The 18086-nt window shown below is 39.2% G+C and overlaps 1 protein-coding gene across 1 annotated transcript in view; it reads left to right on the top strand.

Moving 5' to 3' along the window:
• LOC107729192 (inactive phospholipase C-like protein 2) overlaps positions 1 to 18086 on the top strand; it is a 63675-nt gene that overhangs the window by 25653 nt on the left and 19936 nt on the right. The window contains exon 2 of the mRNA XM_016539620.1: positions 15303 to 17792. Coding sequence (XP_016395106.1) covers positions 15303 to 17792 — 2490 coding nt within the window. The remainder of the gene's footprint in view (positions 1 to 15302; positions 17793 to 18086) is intronic.

Here is an 18086-nt window from a genome sequence, read left to right on the forward strand (position 1 = left end):
GCCCTGCGTCTCAATGTTCATACTATCCATCCTAAATAGTATGTGAGATTAGAATAAGTGTGTCCCAAAGCATAGTATGTTGAAAAGAGTATGCCAAAAGTCCCCGGATGGTCTACTATTTCAGGTCGATTTTTGAAGTGTGGATCCATGCACACTCTAATGGCTAATATTGACCATAGCGTCTTTTTAACATTAGTTATCCACACTAACAAAGTAAACTAGCGTTTGAAGTTCGTTTTCGCGGGATGTCCAAGCGGAACGTAGGCGGGCATTATGCAAATGTAAGAATTTGTGACGTGTGAAATTCGCTAAATGGCATTCGAATTTAAAACGCTAGCTCGTTCTAACACATACCTACGTCACTATCTGGGAAGATTTGCTTAACGCCGCCCAAATGTTCACGCAAAGAAGGAAGGCGTAACTTTTATTCTTGTTGTAGTATTGTTGCAGCCTCCATGTTGTGAAGGCACTGTGTGTTTAGTTGTGAAAGCGAAGGCAGAACATCCTTAAACACACCCCTCCAACCGTTAGGTTGCTATGGGTGAGAGACAGAGAGGAGGAACGCAAAAATAAAACCATGCCCTCTATTCAGTATTCCGTTTCAGCTGGAAATACGTCACTACACTGAAATAAAGTCGGCAGCAACTTCTGGTTCACGCGGACTTTAACTGTGACAAGATGATTGACAGGCCAGTTTACAGTGTGACAGGGTGCGTGTATCTATGCGACAGAGCATCCGTTAAAGATGCAGTTGAGTGACCTGATAGTATGTCCCAAAGCTTACCTACTCTTCACCAAAAGAGTACATACTTTAAGGGCGTAGTATTTATTAGCTGCATAAACTACATATCAGGCATTTATGTAATGCATCTAATTTGTGCATAAATGGCTGTTATGTTAAATAAAGTTTATTAACTATAGCAACTATATCAAGTACCTGCACGCCGTTGTTGTTGTCTCGTCTCCCCTCAGACGCGCTGCAATGGCGATCCTGCGAGCAATTCTCAAAACACCCACAAGATGGCGGCTTTTATCGGTGAATCCGATATTACAAAACCGATATCCGATTGTGGTAAAATGCTTAAATATCGGGAAAAATATCGGTAAATCAATATATCGGTCGATCTCTAGTCATTACCATCAGCAAGTATGAAAACAATAGGAAAACAAAGCCAAAACCCAGGCATTTAGAAATCCAGGCTACTACATGTACATAAAAAAGAAGACGTATGGTCACCCTGATGTGAATCAACTAGTGTATAAAAAAGTACATTTATAACTATACTTTGTTATATTACCTTGGCATGAAATTACAGAAACTGGTTAATGTTGCCTGTGAGTGTTTCTAATACAATGGCTAAGAGAGTGATGGAAAATTGATATCTTTTTCTCTTTTGACCAAAATAATCAATCTCTTGTTTGATGTTTTTTCCTCTTTTGTAAAATCCTAAGAGCACTATTGTTGATTTTTTTTCTTATGTTATTATAGTAAATGGGACAACTAATATTATAATTGTTGTAGTTTCTATTCACCTCTATAGAAGTTGACAGAGGTATGACAACTTCCACTTCTGAGAACCCTGGAAATGTGAAAAGGGTCCATTCAAAGTTACTTAAAATGAACAAAAAATTGTGAATGTCAAAGATATGATGATGGATGAATAAAAGTATTTATCCAAATTTTTTTTTTTTAATTATGAAAAATCTTTTTAAAAATGCAAATACTGGTGTATTTTGTATGAAGTTGTGGTCACATTATTGTTATTTTACAGTGCACACATAAGTCACCTTCAAATGAATTTGCGAGACCAACTTGAACATGAGCGAAATCTGCATAGGGAACTTTTTCGACCTCACGCAAAACTCCAGATGGCATGGAATTCTATTTAAATGACTGGATTTCACCCACAAACAAGTGTGACTGCACCTTTAGAGGAAGTTTCCTGAGGTCTGATCAAAAAACAAAAGGCAGCATTTGTGTATGGTAGTAGCCTTGGACCTGCCTGTCTAAAAATAACTAAACCGACAGAGTGTTGACAGGAAGACCTCTGGCAAATATATAAGCAAATATTATTATTTCTACTGCACAAGGCTGATGTGTGTGAGGGGGAGAGGCTGAGAGCAATCACAGGCAGTAGGCAGTTTTTTTCTGTGGTGTAGCAACTCGAGAAGGAGTTGCACCGTGTGGAGAAGGCAAAAAAGTACATTTGTGTTCAGTGGAAGGCTGGCAGCATCACAAAGATTTAGAACACAACACCTGCGCGCAATCACCCAAAAAACATCTCCCTCACTTTCTTTCTGTCTGTTTGTCTGTCTCTTTCTCTCTACCTTCTTCTGGATAAGCTGTGGCAAAAAAATACTGTCTGTTTACTCTGATGAGAAAAAGTTCAGGAATGATATCTTAAAGGTTTTATTTCCGCACACACTTTTACCTTCGAACTACAGATAATAACTAGCAAAAGATCATCAAGTGTTCAGTGAATTTAACTTAACACATTCTTGCATTATTGTGGTAGTAACCTTAAATATCTGTGTTGTTCAACATAATTTGCTGTTATTGAAGTAGTTAGCTATGTCAACATAAGCTAACTTGCTCAGCAAGATTTTCTTCAAACTGCTGAACACTGCTTGACTGACAGTGAAAACTGACCATAGAAGAAGACAGTTTATACAGTATACCTGCTATAGCGCCCCTTGCAGCAACACCGAGAATACAATGTGTAGTGTTATGATTTGCGTAGTGATGACACATTTTGAAATGCAACAGTGTGTGAAATTGAGTTTGTGTAGCTAGAAGTGTTAGCATTCATATTCACTACTATTCAGACATTTGGGGTCTTTTTTGTTTTTGAAAGACTCACCCATGCTGAATTTATTTGATCAAAAATACAGTATAAACTGTAAAATTGTGAAATATTACAGTTTAAAATAACTGTTTTCTGTTATTTTACTTCATGTGATGCTAAAGCTGAATATTCAGCTTCATTACTCCAGTCTTCAGTGTCACATGATCCTTCAGAAATCATTCTAATATGCTGATTTGCTGCTCAAGAAACATATCTTATTATCAATGTTGAAAACAGATGTTCTTAATATTTTTGTGGAAATTGTGATACCTCAAACTTTTATATGGTAATGTATTTGTGTACAGTGTGTTTTGCACTTGTTTGAACAATGTAAAAGAAATGCCATAGTACTCTAGGCAAGTATACAAATTCAGACGTTAACATAGTCCCGATAAACATATGTAATGCGCACTATAAGGCTAGCAATAAGCATCAACTGTATCTCCTCCATCACAGTATTTTACCCGAAAGTTTAGAAGAATGCTGCTTATGTCAATAACCAGTAGTGTGCCCCTTGTGGTAATGCAGAAAATGCATTGTGTACTTGTGCAATTGAACCAATGTAAACACATATAAAAAAATCACAATTAGAAGCATTTGCATTCACATATCAGCATAAAGTATGTTTTGAGTCTAAGTTATTATAACAATATACAGTATTTGCATATTTGAAAGACAGATACTGTAAAAAAAAATTGTTAGCAACTTCATTTATGCTTTTTGACATATAAATATTAAATGAATGACCACACTGTATGTTGGGTTGAGTGGTGGATTGTTCCAGTATGTTTTCCACTCATCTGTACTCTTCATTCAATAGCAGACAATGAAGTGCAGGTGCTTTTTGGAAAGTTTGTGCAGTTTTGCTAATTCCATTCAGCCTTCCTCCCCCAGACTGAGTGCTGCCGTCCACTAGACACACATCTCAGCTGAAAGACCATCATTAAAGACCATCACTCCGCCACAGTTTTCTATTAGTCACGCACCGCCATTTACCTTTTGAAACATACAAACAGGTCCTCTTCTCTCCCTGGAGAGCTCTGACTAATGCTGTACTTCACTGTGTGTATGTGTGCATGCAAGAATCCATTGTCCATGTTTATATTTGGCTCTTGTTCCAAAGTTTCATTTCTTTTTGCTATCTCTATTTCTGTCTGAGTGTATTTTCTGTTCGTCACAGGGTGAGGTCTCATTTTGAGAATGAGAAAGCACATGCTGACTTTAAGTCGCGGTGTGCTTCAATGCTTTTGTTGGCTATGTGATACAGAGAGCACTATGGTAAGAAGAAGTGAGCTCTGTTTATAAAAAGCTGGCGAGGATACTTTCTCATTTATTTATTTATTTTTCACTTTAGAGTGGTGTTGTGAACTTTAGGATCTGCCATTCTCTGAGAGTTGTTTGCTCCGCTTCATATTGTTAAGTATGCATGTGTCTTTGTTGTTCCATTGAATGGAAGGAAAATTGCTGCTGTTGACTCTGTAAACAAAGGCCTTTATTGTGAAGGACCTGTTCATTTAAATTATGATTTTGCTCAAAATGCAGCTGTTTTCATGCTGTTTAAATCTGATGGTTATACTTGTTGTACATAGGCATACACACGTGTCTGAATGTTGTATCCGGAATCCAGAATCAGTGTTTTCCAGTCGGGCTACCAAAATGTATCATCGCCCTGTCCTTAAAAAGTCTTCAATTTAGTGGTATCAAAGTCTTATAGGCCTACCTTAAATGGTTATTTATTTATTTTATTATTATTTATAATAATAATTTATAATTATAATTTCAAGAGGTCTTACATTTGAGGATGGAAAGACAAGATTCGCGATATGGCTTAATGTGACGATTAAGGCTATGATTTCATTTCATAAATGAGTGCTACACATTTCAAAGTCAAAACACGGTGCGGGTGTTTTTATATGAATGTGTCTCTAAAGGGAACCGAACTGATATTAACCGAATTTTAATTTCATCTTAGCCTGATAAAGTAGCGTTTATGAGCTTGGTGCAGATTCGTGTACAGCCATTACCGGGAAAACCTATATTTCTGCCGTTTCAAAAGCCCCACCTAGTGGCAGAGAATGAATTTGCATTTTCAATAAGCCCGTCTGCTGCTCTTTCAGACCAAGCAGCAACCTTCCGGTATCTCTCTTGAAACCAACACCGAAGTGACTTAAACTGCAATTCATCGACTGGCCGCTAGAGACTGGTTCCAAAAGGGAGTCAGTCCCATAGACTCCCCATGTTAAAATGGCCAAATTTACAGCAGAAAAAAATATTTTTACAGACTGGTGCAAAAAGTGGTTTTGGTCTATATAGCCAATTTTGCCCTTCATGACAGCTATGAGTGGGGTGCAATTTTTTTTAACTCATCCGTTTAAATTATATTAAGCCTTAAAGTTCTGTATAATTAAGGGCGTGGCCACTTGAGTGACAGGTGGATTGCCGCTGCTGTCACCACCGTCGAGCTAGGCGGGCGTGGTTTCAGCAACCAGCTCCACCGACGTCCCCGGCCTCTTTGCCCATTTTCGATTATCCAGGAGTGACGTGCTGCCAAGATGGCGACGGCCGGCTCCGCCCACTTTAGGCTTCAAAAATGCTCTTCAGAAACCTACGGGTGACGTCACGGACACTACATCCATGTTTTTAAACAGTCTATGTTTCAGACCAATGCAAAAATTGACCCATGTTTTTATGCAGCAAACACGCAGAGTTGTAAATGTGAAAGAAGCTAATGTGCCTCCTAAAAATCTAAACAAATAAGACAGTAACATATATATTTATATGTTTTAATTTAAAGGGATAGTTCACCCAAAAATGAAAATTTGATGTTTATCTGCTTACCCCCAGGGTATCCAAGATGTAGGTGACTTTGTTTCTTCAGTAGAACACATATGATGATTTTTAACTCCAACCGTTGCAGTCTATCAGTCGTATAATGCATGGCAATGGTAACAAAATCTATGAGAGTAAAAAAAAACATGCACAGACAAATCCAAATTAAACCCTACGGCTCGTGACGACACATTGATGTCCTAAGACACGAAAAGATCGGTTTGTGCCAGAAACCGAACAGTATTTATATCATTTTTTACCTCTAATACACCACTATGTCCAACTATCTTTGGGCGCGCGCACGGCATCCGATGCGTGAGGTGTGTACGCGCTCTGGCGTAGTTTACGCAAGCGCCGGAAGTGATCTCTCGCGCGTATACGTCACTCATTGTTTACACAGTGCACAAACATTGTAGGTACGACGGCTAATCAAAATGGTACTTACTTGCGCTTATCCGGATTGTTCAAACCGACTTAAAACTAAAAGATTACGTTCTCTCGCGCGAACTCATTCGGGAGTGGTGACTTTCCACGTATTCCCAACTTCTGAGCCTGCTCGCCTGAAGTTATGGTTGATTGCTCTTCGGCTGGATATCAACACACCCATTAACATAAACTACGCCAGAGCGCGTACATCGGATGCCGTGCACGCGCTCAAGGAAGTTGGACATAGTGGTGTATTAGAGGTAAAAAAAAATGATATAAATACTGTTCGGTTTCCGGCACAAACCGATCGTTTCGTGTCTTAGGACATCAATGTGTCGTCACGAGCCGCAGGGTTTAATTTGGATTTGTCTGTGCATGTTTTTTTTTACTCTCATAGATTTTGTTACCATTGCCATGCATTATACGACTGATAGACTGCAACGGCTGGAGTTAAAAATCATCATATGTGTTCTACTGAAGAAACAAAGTCACCTACATCTTGGATGCCCTGGGGGTAAGCAGATAAACATAAAATTTTCATTTTTGGGTGAACTATCCCTTTAATATAATAATTTATTTGTTCGACTTGTCCCTTTTCTTAAAAATAGTTTAAAGGCTGAAATGTGATGTTTATCATTTTATAAGACTTTTTGTTTTTGTGGAAACCTGTATCTGAACAGCAAATCATGTCACTTTATGATTTAATATGTCGCCATAGACATTGCCCTATACTGCACACAGTGTTAATTTTATTTGTGCAGGCCTTAAAGGAGTAGTTCACTTTCAAATGAAAATTTCCTGATAATTTACTCACCCCCATGTCATCCAAGATGTTCATGACTTTCTTTCTTCAGTCGAAAAGAAATTAAGGTTTTTTGAGAAAAACATCCCAGGATTTTTGTCCATATAGTGGACTTCAAAACAGTTACCAAACGGTTGAAGGTCCAAATTGCCGTTTCAGTGCAGCTTCACGATCCCAGCCGAGGAATAAGGGTGTTATCTAGCGAAACAATCGGTCATTTTCTAAAAAAAATTAAAATGTATATATTTTATAAACACAAATGCTCATCTTGCACTAGCTCGACTTCACACATTATGTAATCACATTGGAAAGGTCACGCGTGATGTAGGCGGAAGCACCGACCCAGCGTTTACAAAGCGAACATGCAAAGAAAGTCAAACAAAGATGTCTGTCGATTTTGAAGTTGGAGGAGAAAATGAGATGGAGTTTTCACCCTACCCTAACTTTCTGAACTGGAGTACACAGACGAAGAGCTGACCGCGTGTGACCTTTTCAACGGGATTACGTAATACGTGAAGACGCGCATGTGCAAGCAGAGCTAGAGCAAGACGAGCATTTGTGGTTAAAAAATATATAAATGTTTATTGTTTTAAGAAAATGACCGATGGTTTGGCTAGATAAGACCTTTATTCCTCAGCTGGGATCGTGTAGAGCCCTTTGAAGCTGCTCTGAAACTGCAGTTTGGACCTTCAACCGTTTGGTAACTGTTGAAGTCCACTATATGGACAAAAATCCTGGGATGTTTTCCTCAAAAACCTTAATTTCTTTTCGACTGAAGAAAGAAAGACATGAACATGGGGGTGAGTAAATTATCAGGAAATTATCATTTGAAAGTGAACTACTCCTTTAAAAAGGGTCATAAAAAACCTTAAATTGCTTTTTTAAAAACCTGCAGATACCCTGTAAATAGTGAAATAATATCCTTCCTTGATATTTGTTGATATTTGTGTTTTGAAAATGTTTTTGATTGACATTTTGACTCCTATCCTAGTCTCTATATTTTTAAAAAATGGTATTTTTTAGCTGGCCTAGTTCAATTTATTTCGGACTACCAAAATCTGAAGAGTGCCTGCCCGAAGAGCTACCAGGGATTTTAAAATTTTGCGAGCCCTGGGAATACTGCTGAGGGTATCCATAAATCATTCATTTGTGTTAAAGGAATAGTTCACCTAAAAAAATGAAAATTTACTCACCCTCGGGCCATTCAAGATGTAGATTAGTTTGTTTCTTCATCAGAACAGATTTAGAGAAATTTAGCTTTACATAACTTTCTCACCAATGGATCCTCTGTGAATGGGTGCCGTCAGAATGAGAGTCCAATCATCTGATAAAAACATCACAATAATCCACAAGTATTCCAGCATCAATTAACATCTTGTGAAGCGAAAAGCTCCTTGTTTGTAAGAACAGAATCCATTATTAAGATGTTTTTAACTTCAAGCCGTTGCTTTTGGCAAAAATACAAGTCCTCTATCCATAATACTGCTTTTTCCAGTGAAAAAGTCATCTCTTATAAATCAGGAGAGAAATATGCACTGATTAAGAACCGTTTACAAGTGAAAACAGTCCAAAACAGTTCTACACAAATATGTCTCTGGATTTTGATGTGAGAGGACAGCAGGGGATGGACTTTTTCACTAGAGGAAGTGTTATTATGAATATTCGTATTTTAGCCAAAAGCGATGATTTAAAGTTAAAACGCCTTAATGATGGATTTGTTTTTTTACAAACATGCAGCTTTTCACTACACAAGACATTAATTGATGGACTGGACTGTGTTTGGACTGTTTGGACTCTTAATTCTGACGGCACCCATTCAATGCAGAGGATCCACTGCTGAACAAGTCATCTAATGCTTACCAATGATGTAATTTCTCCAAATCTCTTCCAGTGGAGAAACTAACTCATCTACTACATCTTGGATTGCCTGAAGGATGAGTAAAACTTTAAGTTTTGGGTGAACTATTCCTTTAACCTGGGTCCTCCTTCAGCTCGGCCCACATATGCTGTTGTAATGGAAACTGTGAAACTGAATTCAGGTCAGACAGACTTTGCGCTGTTTGTTCTCCTGTGTTAACCCCTTGGGAAACAAGGTGAGAAGAGTTGTTGTTTCTACTCGTGTAAAGGTACTTACTGAGCTTCCACTCCTTCTTCTCCCAAAGGAAGTAGCAAGTACGTGCAGGGCTATCCAGCGTCCTACTTCCACAGGGTAGGTGGCCTTGATATGTGGCCGTACTGCATTCTGGGTAATCAGCAGGTCACCTTTACTGAGCGGTTTAAGTACAATTACACACGCATCTCCTTTAAGCAGTCAGATGTTCCATTCAGACGTGTGTTCTGATTTGATTGTAAGATTCTTCATAATCCAATTTACTAAATATTAAGAAGGAAAGAAGGTCTTTATAGAAAAACAGATTAGCATAAACCAATTTAAGATAGCATCTTAGGCTTTTGGAAATATAATGTTCTTAACAGAAACAGTTCAGATCTCAAGAACAGCACTTTCAAACTCTGTGGAACATCAGGTACAAAAGAACAGCGACATCAAATGCCAAGCACACACAGCACAATCTAGACAACAGAGTGCAGTGACAGTTTACATAGTGCATCTGTCAAATCAGAGTCAAGGCGGGTTTATTCTCTTTACTCCTCTGCATGGAAAAGAAACTGAATACTCTAGTCTTTGCATTTTGGCAGAAAGACTAAGAAAAAGTATTTTATGCTTTGAGGCCTGAAGTTCTGGTCCATTGGTGCATCAGGAGAGATCCAAAGGCTCAGAGGTGCTCAGTGGGCTGAGCAGTTTTATAGCAGCGCACCCGTGCTGGATGTATTTATAGCAGTGCGTGGGTTAAGCCATTGCAGGGGCGGCCCGCGTCACATGCCAGAGGAACCCTCACGTAGCAGAACCAAGCCAAGTCTTCTGTGCTAAAAAAGGATGATTTAATATTCCCACTATCTAGACTCCACTCAAGTCTCTGTAAGCCATAGCTGTCAATTATTCCACCCACCAGCTATCCCACATTCATTGTGTGTGCATTTGTGTACGTGTGTATGTTTCAACAGCAATTAAGGTGCATTTGCATACAGTTGCATTTTACAAACAGCATTATAAATATTGAAAGAGTCGGAAAGAGAAAAATCTACATCACATTGGAAAAGAGCATTTGAGCCCTGCGTCCTCTTTTAAAAAAGAGTGAGACTGATTACTTAAATCAGTATTGATTAGTTCTGAATAAAATAGAAAAACTGGGAACAATGGGAAGGGGTGAGGACATGTATGAGTTTCCTAATCATAAATGCGCACTCATACACACACATATCACTGCATTGGAAGTACAGCAGAATTGGTTTGTCTGCTGCCTGTCAGCTGCGGTGAGATGATATATGAGGAATTAAATAGCGTCTAACCTGTACAGCGATTTTCCTGTAATCAGAAAGGATCTGCAGGTATAAGTGGAGAATGAAAATGGGCCATTCTGCAGGATATTAGTCTTATGTATGGAGTTAGTCCTGTCTCATTCTGGACTCTGGCTCTAGGTTGTCACTCACCTGTGAACTCACTTACACTACCTTAAGCAGGTAATATAATGCTGATATACAGTGTATAATATACTGATATTAATGATCAATCTGTCTATCTTAGAATATAAATTGTTTTGTTTTTGTGTTATCACTGCTGAAAAAATTCTTAGCAGGTTTAAGCTGGTCTCCCATTCTGACCAGTTGAAAAGTACTCGGTACTCAAAACCCCTCTAAAACCAGGCTGGGATGTTAGACAAGCTCAGATGTTTTTTCTTCAGTTGTTAATAAGAAATATTGAACACATGCTTGAATGGAGTGGACAAAATGAACATTTTCAGTGCTTGACATCAATTCCATTCCCTCTCTGTAACTCCCACCATGTTCTCTTTTACTCACTCTTAACACTCTGTTTCTTTCTTTCTCTCAGACTGTTGGTCTGCAGTCTGGGATTGTGTTTCATTTCTCCAGTCTGTAATTTTAGCAGAGCAAATTTGCTAAAACTGGCTCTGGTACATTTTTAACATACAGTACACACAAACTTGAATAACACGACACACACATACAAAGACACAATACACGAACACAAGGGAACTGTTTAATTTCATTGGGCAAACAACTACTAAATGCCATTACAAATAATCACTGTGCCTCTGTAGTAGTGTGTATTACAGCAAGAAAATTGCACTCTTGCGTGTGCTTTAATAAATTTCAGATAGATGAGTGGTCTCTGTGCACACATATGGGTGTAAGCAAGAAGCTTATTGCTTTTACAAAATGACCGTAACATCAGTATGAAGACATCAGTATTCTTCAAAAGAAATAGTTACATTTATTATTAATAATAGTATTTAGATTTAGATTTGCAACAGATTTTTGCCATATGATATAGTTAATTAATCTGTTCACTGTGCTTTATGTGAATGCCGAACAACATAATTTGGCACATTAGAATTCAACTGATTTGAAGTTCAGTCGTTTGATTTTGTCTCAATTGCAATTTAGAGTCAGTCAATCTATGTTTTATATGCATAGGTGTTAGAAAACTCTTTTTTTTTTTCTTTTCTTTTTTTAGTATAGTGTTCCTATAGCTCAAACAGAATGACATTAGGCATGCTAAGGTCATGGATTTGATTCCCAGGAAGGCATAAACTGATAAAAATGTATACTTTGAATGCACTTTTGGATAAAAGCATCTGCTATATGCATGAATGTAAGTGTATATAATGGAACACATTATGCAATATAAATATCAAATCAAACCTCATACCATTAGGGCTTTTGCTTTCAGAAGTGACACAGTGTCTATAAAGCACACCCACACACTGAGACCATGCTCAGATCCATTTACACAGGCCAGTCATTTGCCTCCTGAGGGATGATTCCATCATAATGCATACACTGAATGAGTTCAGACCTTCTGACCAATCAGAAGACTCAAAAGTATTGTGCTGAAATTGGGCCAGGTTGATAATCTCTAAGAAGTTTCTGTGAACATATTCTGTGTAGGTAATTACTGACTCAGAACAGATGCTCAGTTTATTTGTGTTAACTTAATTCCAAAGTTACAGAATTCACAACTAATTAAAGTACTGCTAAACTGAATGATTAAGTGTATTTAATTGGCAATATAAAGTAAAATTTCACAGAATGTTGTGAGGAAAAAAATTACATATCGGCTGTCTAAACAAAACATGTCAATGAAACATCTGCATCTAATAATGGAAAATAGAAGAGAGTGGAAATACACAATGTCGAGAGACAGAAACCTGTTAAAGGATTTATATTATAAATAATATGCTATGCCTATAACTCTGCAGAAACCTTGACTGCAACCTGCATTGCAGCTGAAAGAGAAGAATCACACTCACGCACACACCATAACTGATTTACAGGCACTGAGACATGTAACACATGACTGGGTGCCGTGCACATACATTAATTCACATACAGATGCGATTGAGCTGGTATAACCAGTGCGGTATCTCAAACAGCACTCTAATTGGTCCCTCTGGAGAAGATACGTGCACAAGCTGGAAAAACAAAAATAATCCCAAAAACATGAGGCGAGTGCACAGCAGATAACACAAGAGAGACCCCTCCTGTTCTTATTAGCACATACACAACCTGTATGCTTAGTTTAGATACTTTAATATGAACGTTTTTAAAAGTCTTTAATGTTTTTCAGTCTGAGCAGCTCCTACACTCTCGGGAAAAAAGATACAAAGCTGTCACTGGGGTGGTAGCCTAATATGCAAAAGTTAAAAAGTGCATCTTTGTACCTTGTTTACCCCTAAATGATACAAATAATTACCTTAAAGGTACATATTAGTACTTTAAAAGTACATATTAGTGTCTAAAGTATGCATAATAGTATTTTTTGAAAGGGTACCGCCCCAATGACAGTCCTGTAGAGAGTGTAAGCGGGGTTGAGAGTTATATGAACTCTTCTGATTTGTGCTTTGACAGTATGTGCATGTTTGCAACATTACCAGTATCATTTCAAGTGTAGATGTCAGAATCGTTTTTGCTTTCATGTATGTTTTATCCTATTTTTCAGTGTCCTTCATGGTAGCATGACAATTAACCTCTTTGAACTTTATCATTATGTGTGTCCTTTGCTGTGATTTGAATCAATTGCACAGTAATACCATTTGCGACTGTTTTTTTAATCAACTGAAGAGTTTATCAAAAACACAGATATAAATCTTTACATGCAAAGGCTCCTTTTTTGATATTCATCTATACTTCAAATGAAGCAATTAGCCTTCCTAGCAAATGTCTATGTGTTTGTTTTTATTTTGAGCCACAGCATGAAAATAACTTTACTTAGAATAACCTCCTCATTGCCTAAGTCAAAATATCAATCCAACTAAACATAAGTTGCTCAGAGGTTGTGTTTCTTCGATCACAAGTTCTCACTGATATGTCATTTAATATTTATCACTGATATTTTCATTTGATATTTATACTGCACAGTTTTGCTTCTCAAGTTAAATTATCTTGTTTTAAGGAGTTTCCAAATTTTTACTGGACAGCAAGAGACAATACTGATTAAGAAGTCTCCATTTAATGTCATTGCTGTCTAGGAGAAACAATAAAGGCATTAAAGAGATCTCATTTGTTTTTTCTTTCCTATAGTCACATATTAGGAGGAACAGACTATTTGAATATGTTTGTGTATTCCTGTAGCAGACACACTGACACTTTGACTAGTGTAAATAGCTGTGAGTGAAGACAGTCGTACTCCTTCTCATGCCTCGTATGTGGATTTGCGTAGATAAATGTTCTGTTATCCTTTAAAATGAAGGTCAGTGCACCATCATTCTCTGTCAGCTTGGTGCACTCTCACCCTTAACCTCTCTGTCTTCTTCTCTCAATTACTCCTCATCACATGGACACGCTTTCAAACATTCGCTGACATTGTCATTCTCATTCAGGAGCAGTCTGCATGCAGACACCCTTCAGCAGTTCAATGCAAACACAGCTGTGTTATAAAACAAGGCTAATGCACAGACAACCCTCACGGATCCACTCCCACTAACATGCACATGGCTTGGTGAAATGACTTCCTGTGCAGCGATGCCAAAATAATCCAAGTGCTGAAATAAGCTCAGAATTTTCCAGGAAGTGAAATGCAACCCTCAACCTTTTGAACTAAGTTGCCTGGTACCAGACATTGTATTCTCTGAGTTACTTTTGCTCATTTCATCAGGTCTCTAGCACAAATCATTACAAGCCTGTTTGGTTTAACCAATGGTGGGAGTTGGGACAGGACTATCTGTTTAAAAATAAAATAAATATAAAGCTTATATACAATTAAAAAGCTAATATAATTAATTATGAAGTGTTGAAAATTTGTGTCATTAAGCATGTTGTCATGGATCTCATTTACACAAAACATGCTTCATTTTCAGATGAACATTATTGAAAGTAAGATAACTTGCAGTTCAGAGAGAGTAAGATGCTGATAACCGCTCTGACGGATTCAGTGAGTTCATTCAGTGAAGGATTCACTAATTCAGACTCCTGAGGTTGTAAGTCAGATTTTATTCATTAAAAGAACTTGTTCAAAAGATTACTTTGTTCATTAATGACACTATTTTATCTGTGTTATATTTATTGTATTTGCTACCATTTTTTGGTAAGTTCAGTCTCATCTCATCATTTAATGCAGCCTTTAAAGTGTGTGGTTTGACAGTGTATGTTCATGTGTGTCTAGAGTACATGAATTTCAGAACAGACCTCTTCATCAGAGGTGGGTTGATGTGATATATGGTTTTGATCTGGCTGAAGACTCCCCTGGTATTTCTCCCTGTGTGTGCTTTGACTTGGAAAGACTCCAGAGCAGGAGTTCATATTTAGATCAAGTAATCAGATCTATTTTGATGTTTCTTCTGGCAGTGAACATATTCATCTCTGATCTTCTGTGTGTGCATGCTGCTTTTGCTGGTATGAGATTGGTAGTGTCTCATTTGTGAAGAAACTTTATAACTTTTATTAAAGCTGAAGAGAACAATTTTTTTATCGTTGATCTTTAAATATCACTGCACTTTGCATTTCTTTCTTTTATGTGTAGGTGTAATTGTTTTTTTTGGTCGTTAACAGAGGTTATATGTTAAAAGTTTGATTTAAGTGGCTTATCTGCTATTGACTGCTCTTTCCTGTCTGTTCTATATTGATTGCTGTGTGACATATGACATTGGTCTGTAGTAAATGGGTACTTTAGATTTAAGGCATTGAAAGTGTTTTTTTTAAATATGCATTCTAGCATGTTCCATAGCTTTGCTAACCTATAATAAATCATTATATGTAATGTTTGCTTTTTAGATTGCCTGTGTCAGATATACTTATCAGTCTTCTTTGTACTCTTTCTGCAGGATGGTTCAAAACAGAGGCAGGCAAGGAAGAAGACTGTCTCATTTAGCTCCATGCCAAGTGACCGCAAGATGAACAGCACAGCCGCCTGCATGGCCTTCATGATGGAAGGCTGTGAGATGAAGAAAGTTCGCTCCAATTCTCGCATGTACAGTCGTTACTTCCTGTTGGACCCTGACATGCGCTGGCTCCGCTGGGAACCATCGAAGAAAGACTCAGAGAAGGCAAAGCTTGAGATCAAGAGCATCAAAGAAGTTCGATTGGGAAAGAAAACACCCGTCCTACGCAGCAATGGCCTCTCGGATCAGTTCCCGGATGAGTGTGCGTTCTCAATTATATATGGAGACAACTACGAGTCCCTGGATCTGGTTGCCAGCACGGCAGATGTGGTTAGCACCTGGGTGATGGGATTGCGGTACCTGGTCTCATATGGGCGGCACATGGTGGGCGTAGTCGAACCCAGTCAACCCAGTGTAAGAACGTCCTGGATTGGGTCCATGTTTGAGCTAGCTGATCCAGAAAGGCAAGGACACATTGACCTGTTCCGGGCCACCCAAATCATCAAGGGTCTCAATCCTGGCATGAGGGAGTCTCGTATTGAACTGAAGTTCAAAGAGCTACAGAAGGCCAAGGACTGCTATGGTGAAGGCATTGATTTAGACTTATTTGTAGAGGCCTACTGTGAACTGTGCACACGTCCTGAGATCTTTTTCTTGCTGGTGCAGTTCTCCAGCAACAAAGAGTACCTGGACTCCAAGGACTTGATGCTCTTTGTGGAGGTGGAGCAGGGAGTCGAGGGAGTCACCGAGGAAATGTGTCGGGAGATTGTGCGCAAATTCGAACCCTCCGCTGAAGGACGAGACAATGGCTACTTGTCCATAGATGGCTTCACACACTACCTCCTGTCATCCGAGTGCCATATTTTTGACCCACAGCACAAGCATGTTTGTCAGGATATGGCACAGCCCCTTTCACACTACTACATCAACTCTTCTCACAATGCCTCACTTTTGGAAGATCACTATTGGGGCTCATCAGACCTCAGCAGCTACGTTCGGGCTCTACGCATGGGTTGTCGAAGCCTGGAGGTTGTAGTCTGGGATGGCGTTGACTGTGAACCCGTGGTCTATGTCCGTAGCTCTGTTGCCTCCCAGCTGGCCTTTTGTAAAGTTGTAGATGTCATTAACCAGTATGCCTTTGAGAGTTCAGAGTATCCACTAATCCTCTGTCTTGTCACACACTGCAGTGTTCCCCAGCAGAGGGTCATGGCTCAACACCTGAAGAAGATCCTTGGGGACAAACTGCACATTGAGCCTCCCAATATGGAGGATCACTACTTGCCCTCTCCTGAAAAACTCAAGGGAAAGATACTCATCAAAGGAAAGAGCCTGCCTTCAGACTCGCAGGACTCTGAAGGGGAGGTCACGGATGAAGAAGAAGGCTTTGAGATGTCCAGGAGAATGATGGGTGGAGACGATAAGGACCAGCTCAACGGGATTGGCTGCAAACGGTTACGACTCTGCAAAGAACTTTCTGACCTAGTCACCCTCTGCAAGTCTGTTCAGTTCCGCGACTTTGAGACATCGAAACGGGAACAGAAGCATTGGCAGATTTGCTCCTTTAATGAAGTTGATGCCAACCGCTTTGCCAATGAGTTTCCTGAGGACTTTGTCTCCTACAATAAGCGATTTCTGTCACGGGTGTACCCTACACCCATGCGCATTGATGCTAGCAACATGAATCCACAGGACTTCTGGAAGTGCGGTTGCCAAATTGTGGCCATGAATTACCAGACTCCAGGTTTGATGATGGATTTGAACCTTGGTTGGTTTCGGCAAAACGGCAACTGCGGCTATGTCCTGCGTCCAGCCATAATGCGTGAGGAGGTGTCGTATTTCAGTGCCAATGCTCGTGACTCACTTCCTGGAGTCTCAGCCCAACTTCTCCACATCAAGGTGATCAGCGGTCAAAACCTACCAAAGCCTCGAGGCTCAGCTGCTAAAGGTGACGTGGTAGAGCCGTACATCTACGTGGAGATCCACGGAATTCCTGCAGACTGCGCAGAACAACGCACAAAAACTGTCTCTCAAAATGGTGACAATCCGATTTTTGATGAAAGCTTTGAGTTCCAGATCAACCTTCCCGAATTGGCTGCTTTGCGTTTTGTTGTCCTTGATGATGACTACATTGGCGATGAATTTATTGGCCAGTACACCATTCCTTTTGAGTGCCTGCTTCCTGGTTACCGGCACGTACCACTGCAGTCACTTACAGGGGAGTTTTTGCCTAACACCACACTGTTCGTTCACGTTGCCATTACAAATCGGCGAGGTGGGGGCAAGGCCCATAAGAGGGGTCTCTCTGTAAGAAAGGGTCGTAAAGCAAGGGAATACACCTCCACTAAGACCACAGGGATCAAAGTGGTAGATGAGCTCTTCAGGGCATCAACCCAGCCACTACGGGAAGCAACAGACCTACGGGAAAATGTGCAGGTATGAATTCGGTCTTTTCAGGGTCAGTGTTTTTCAGATTTTGTTGTTTGAGTCTGTTTGCACTGAATTTTTTGAGAAATTGCACTGACAGCAACCACTGATATTGAAAGTATTAGTGATATTTGTAGTTCATTAGATGATACTATCAGATGTTCTTTTCTCATTAGAGAGCAAAGTTCCTTCCTCTTCACATTTAAATAAACCAAATAATAAATGTTGTGCCAAAGCACAAAATGTATTTGGTATGAAATGTGAAATTTGCTTGCAATGTCATATGAAGGTCTTACAAAGAAA

This window comes from Sinocyclocheilus rhinocerous, unplaced genomic scaffold (assembly GCF_001515625.1).
Source record: "Sinocyclocheilus rhinocerous isolate Xijiao unplaced genomic scaffold, SAMN03320098_v1.1 scaffold1029, whole genome shotgun sequence".
In the NCBI taxonomy this organism is placed as follows: Eukaryota; Metazoa; Chordata; class Actinopteri; order Cypriniformes; family Cyprinidae; genus Sinocyclocheilus; species Sinocyclocheilus rhinocerous.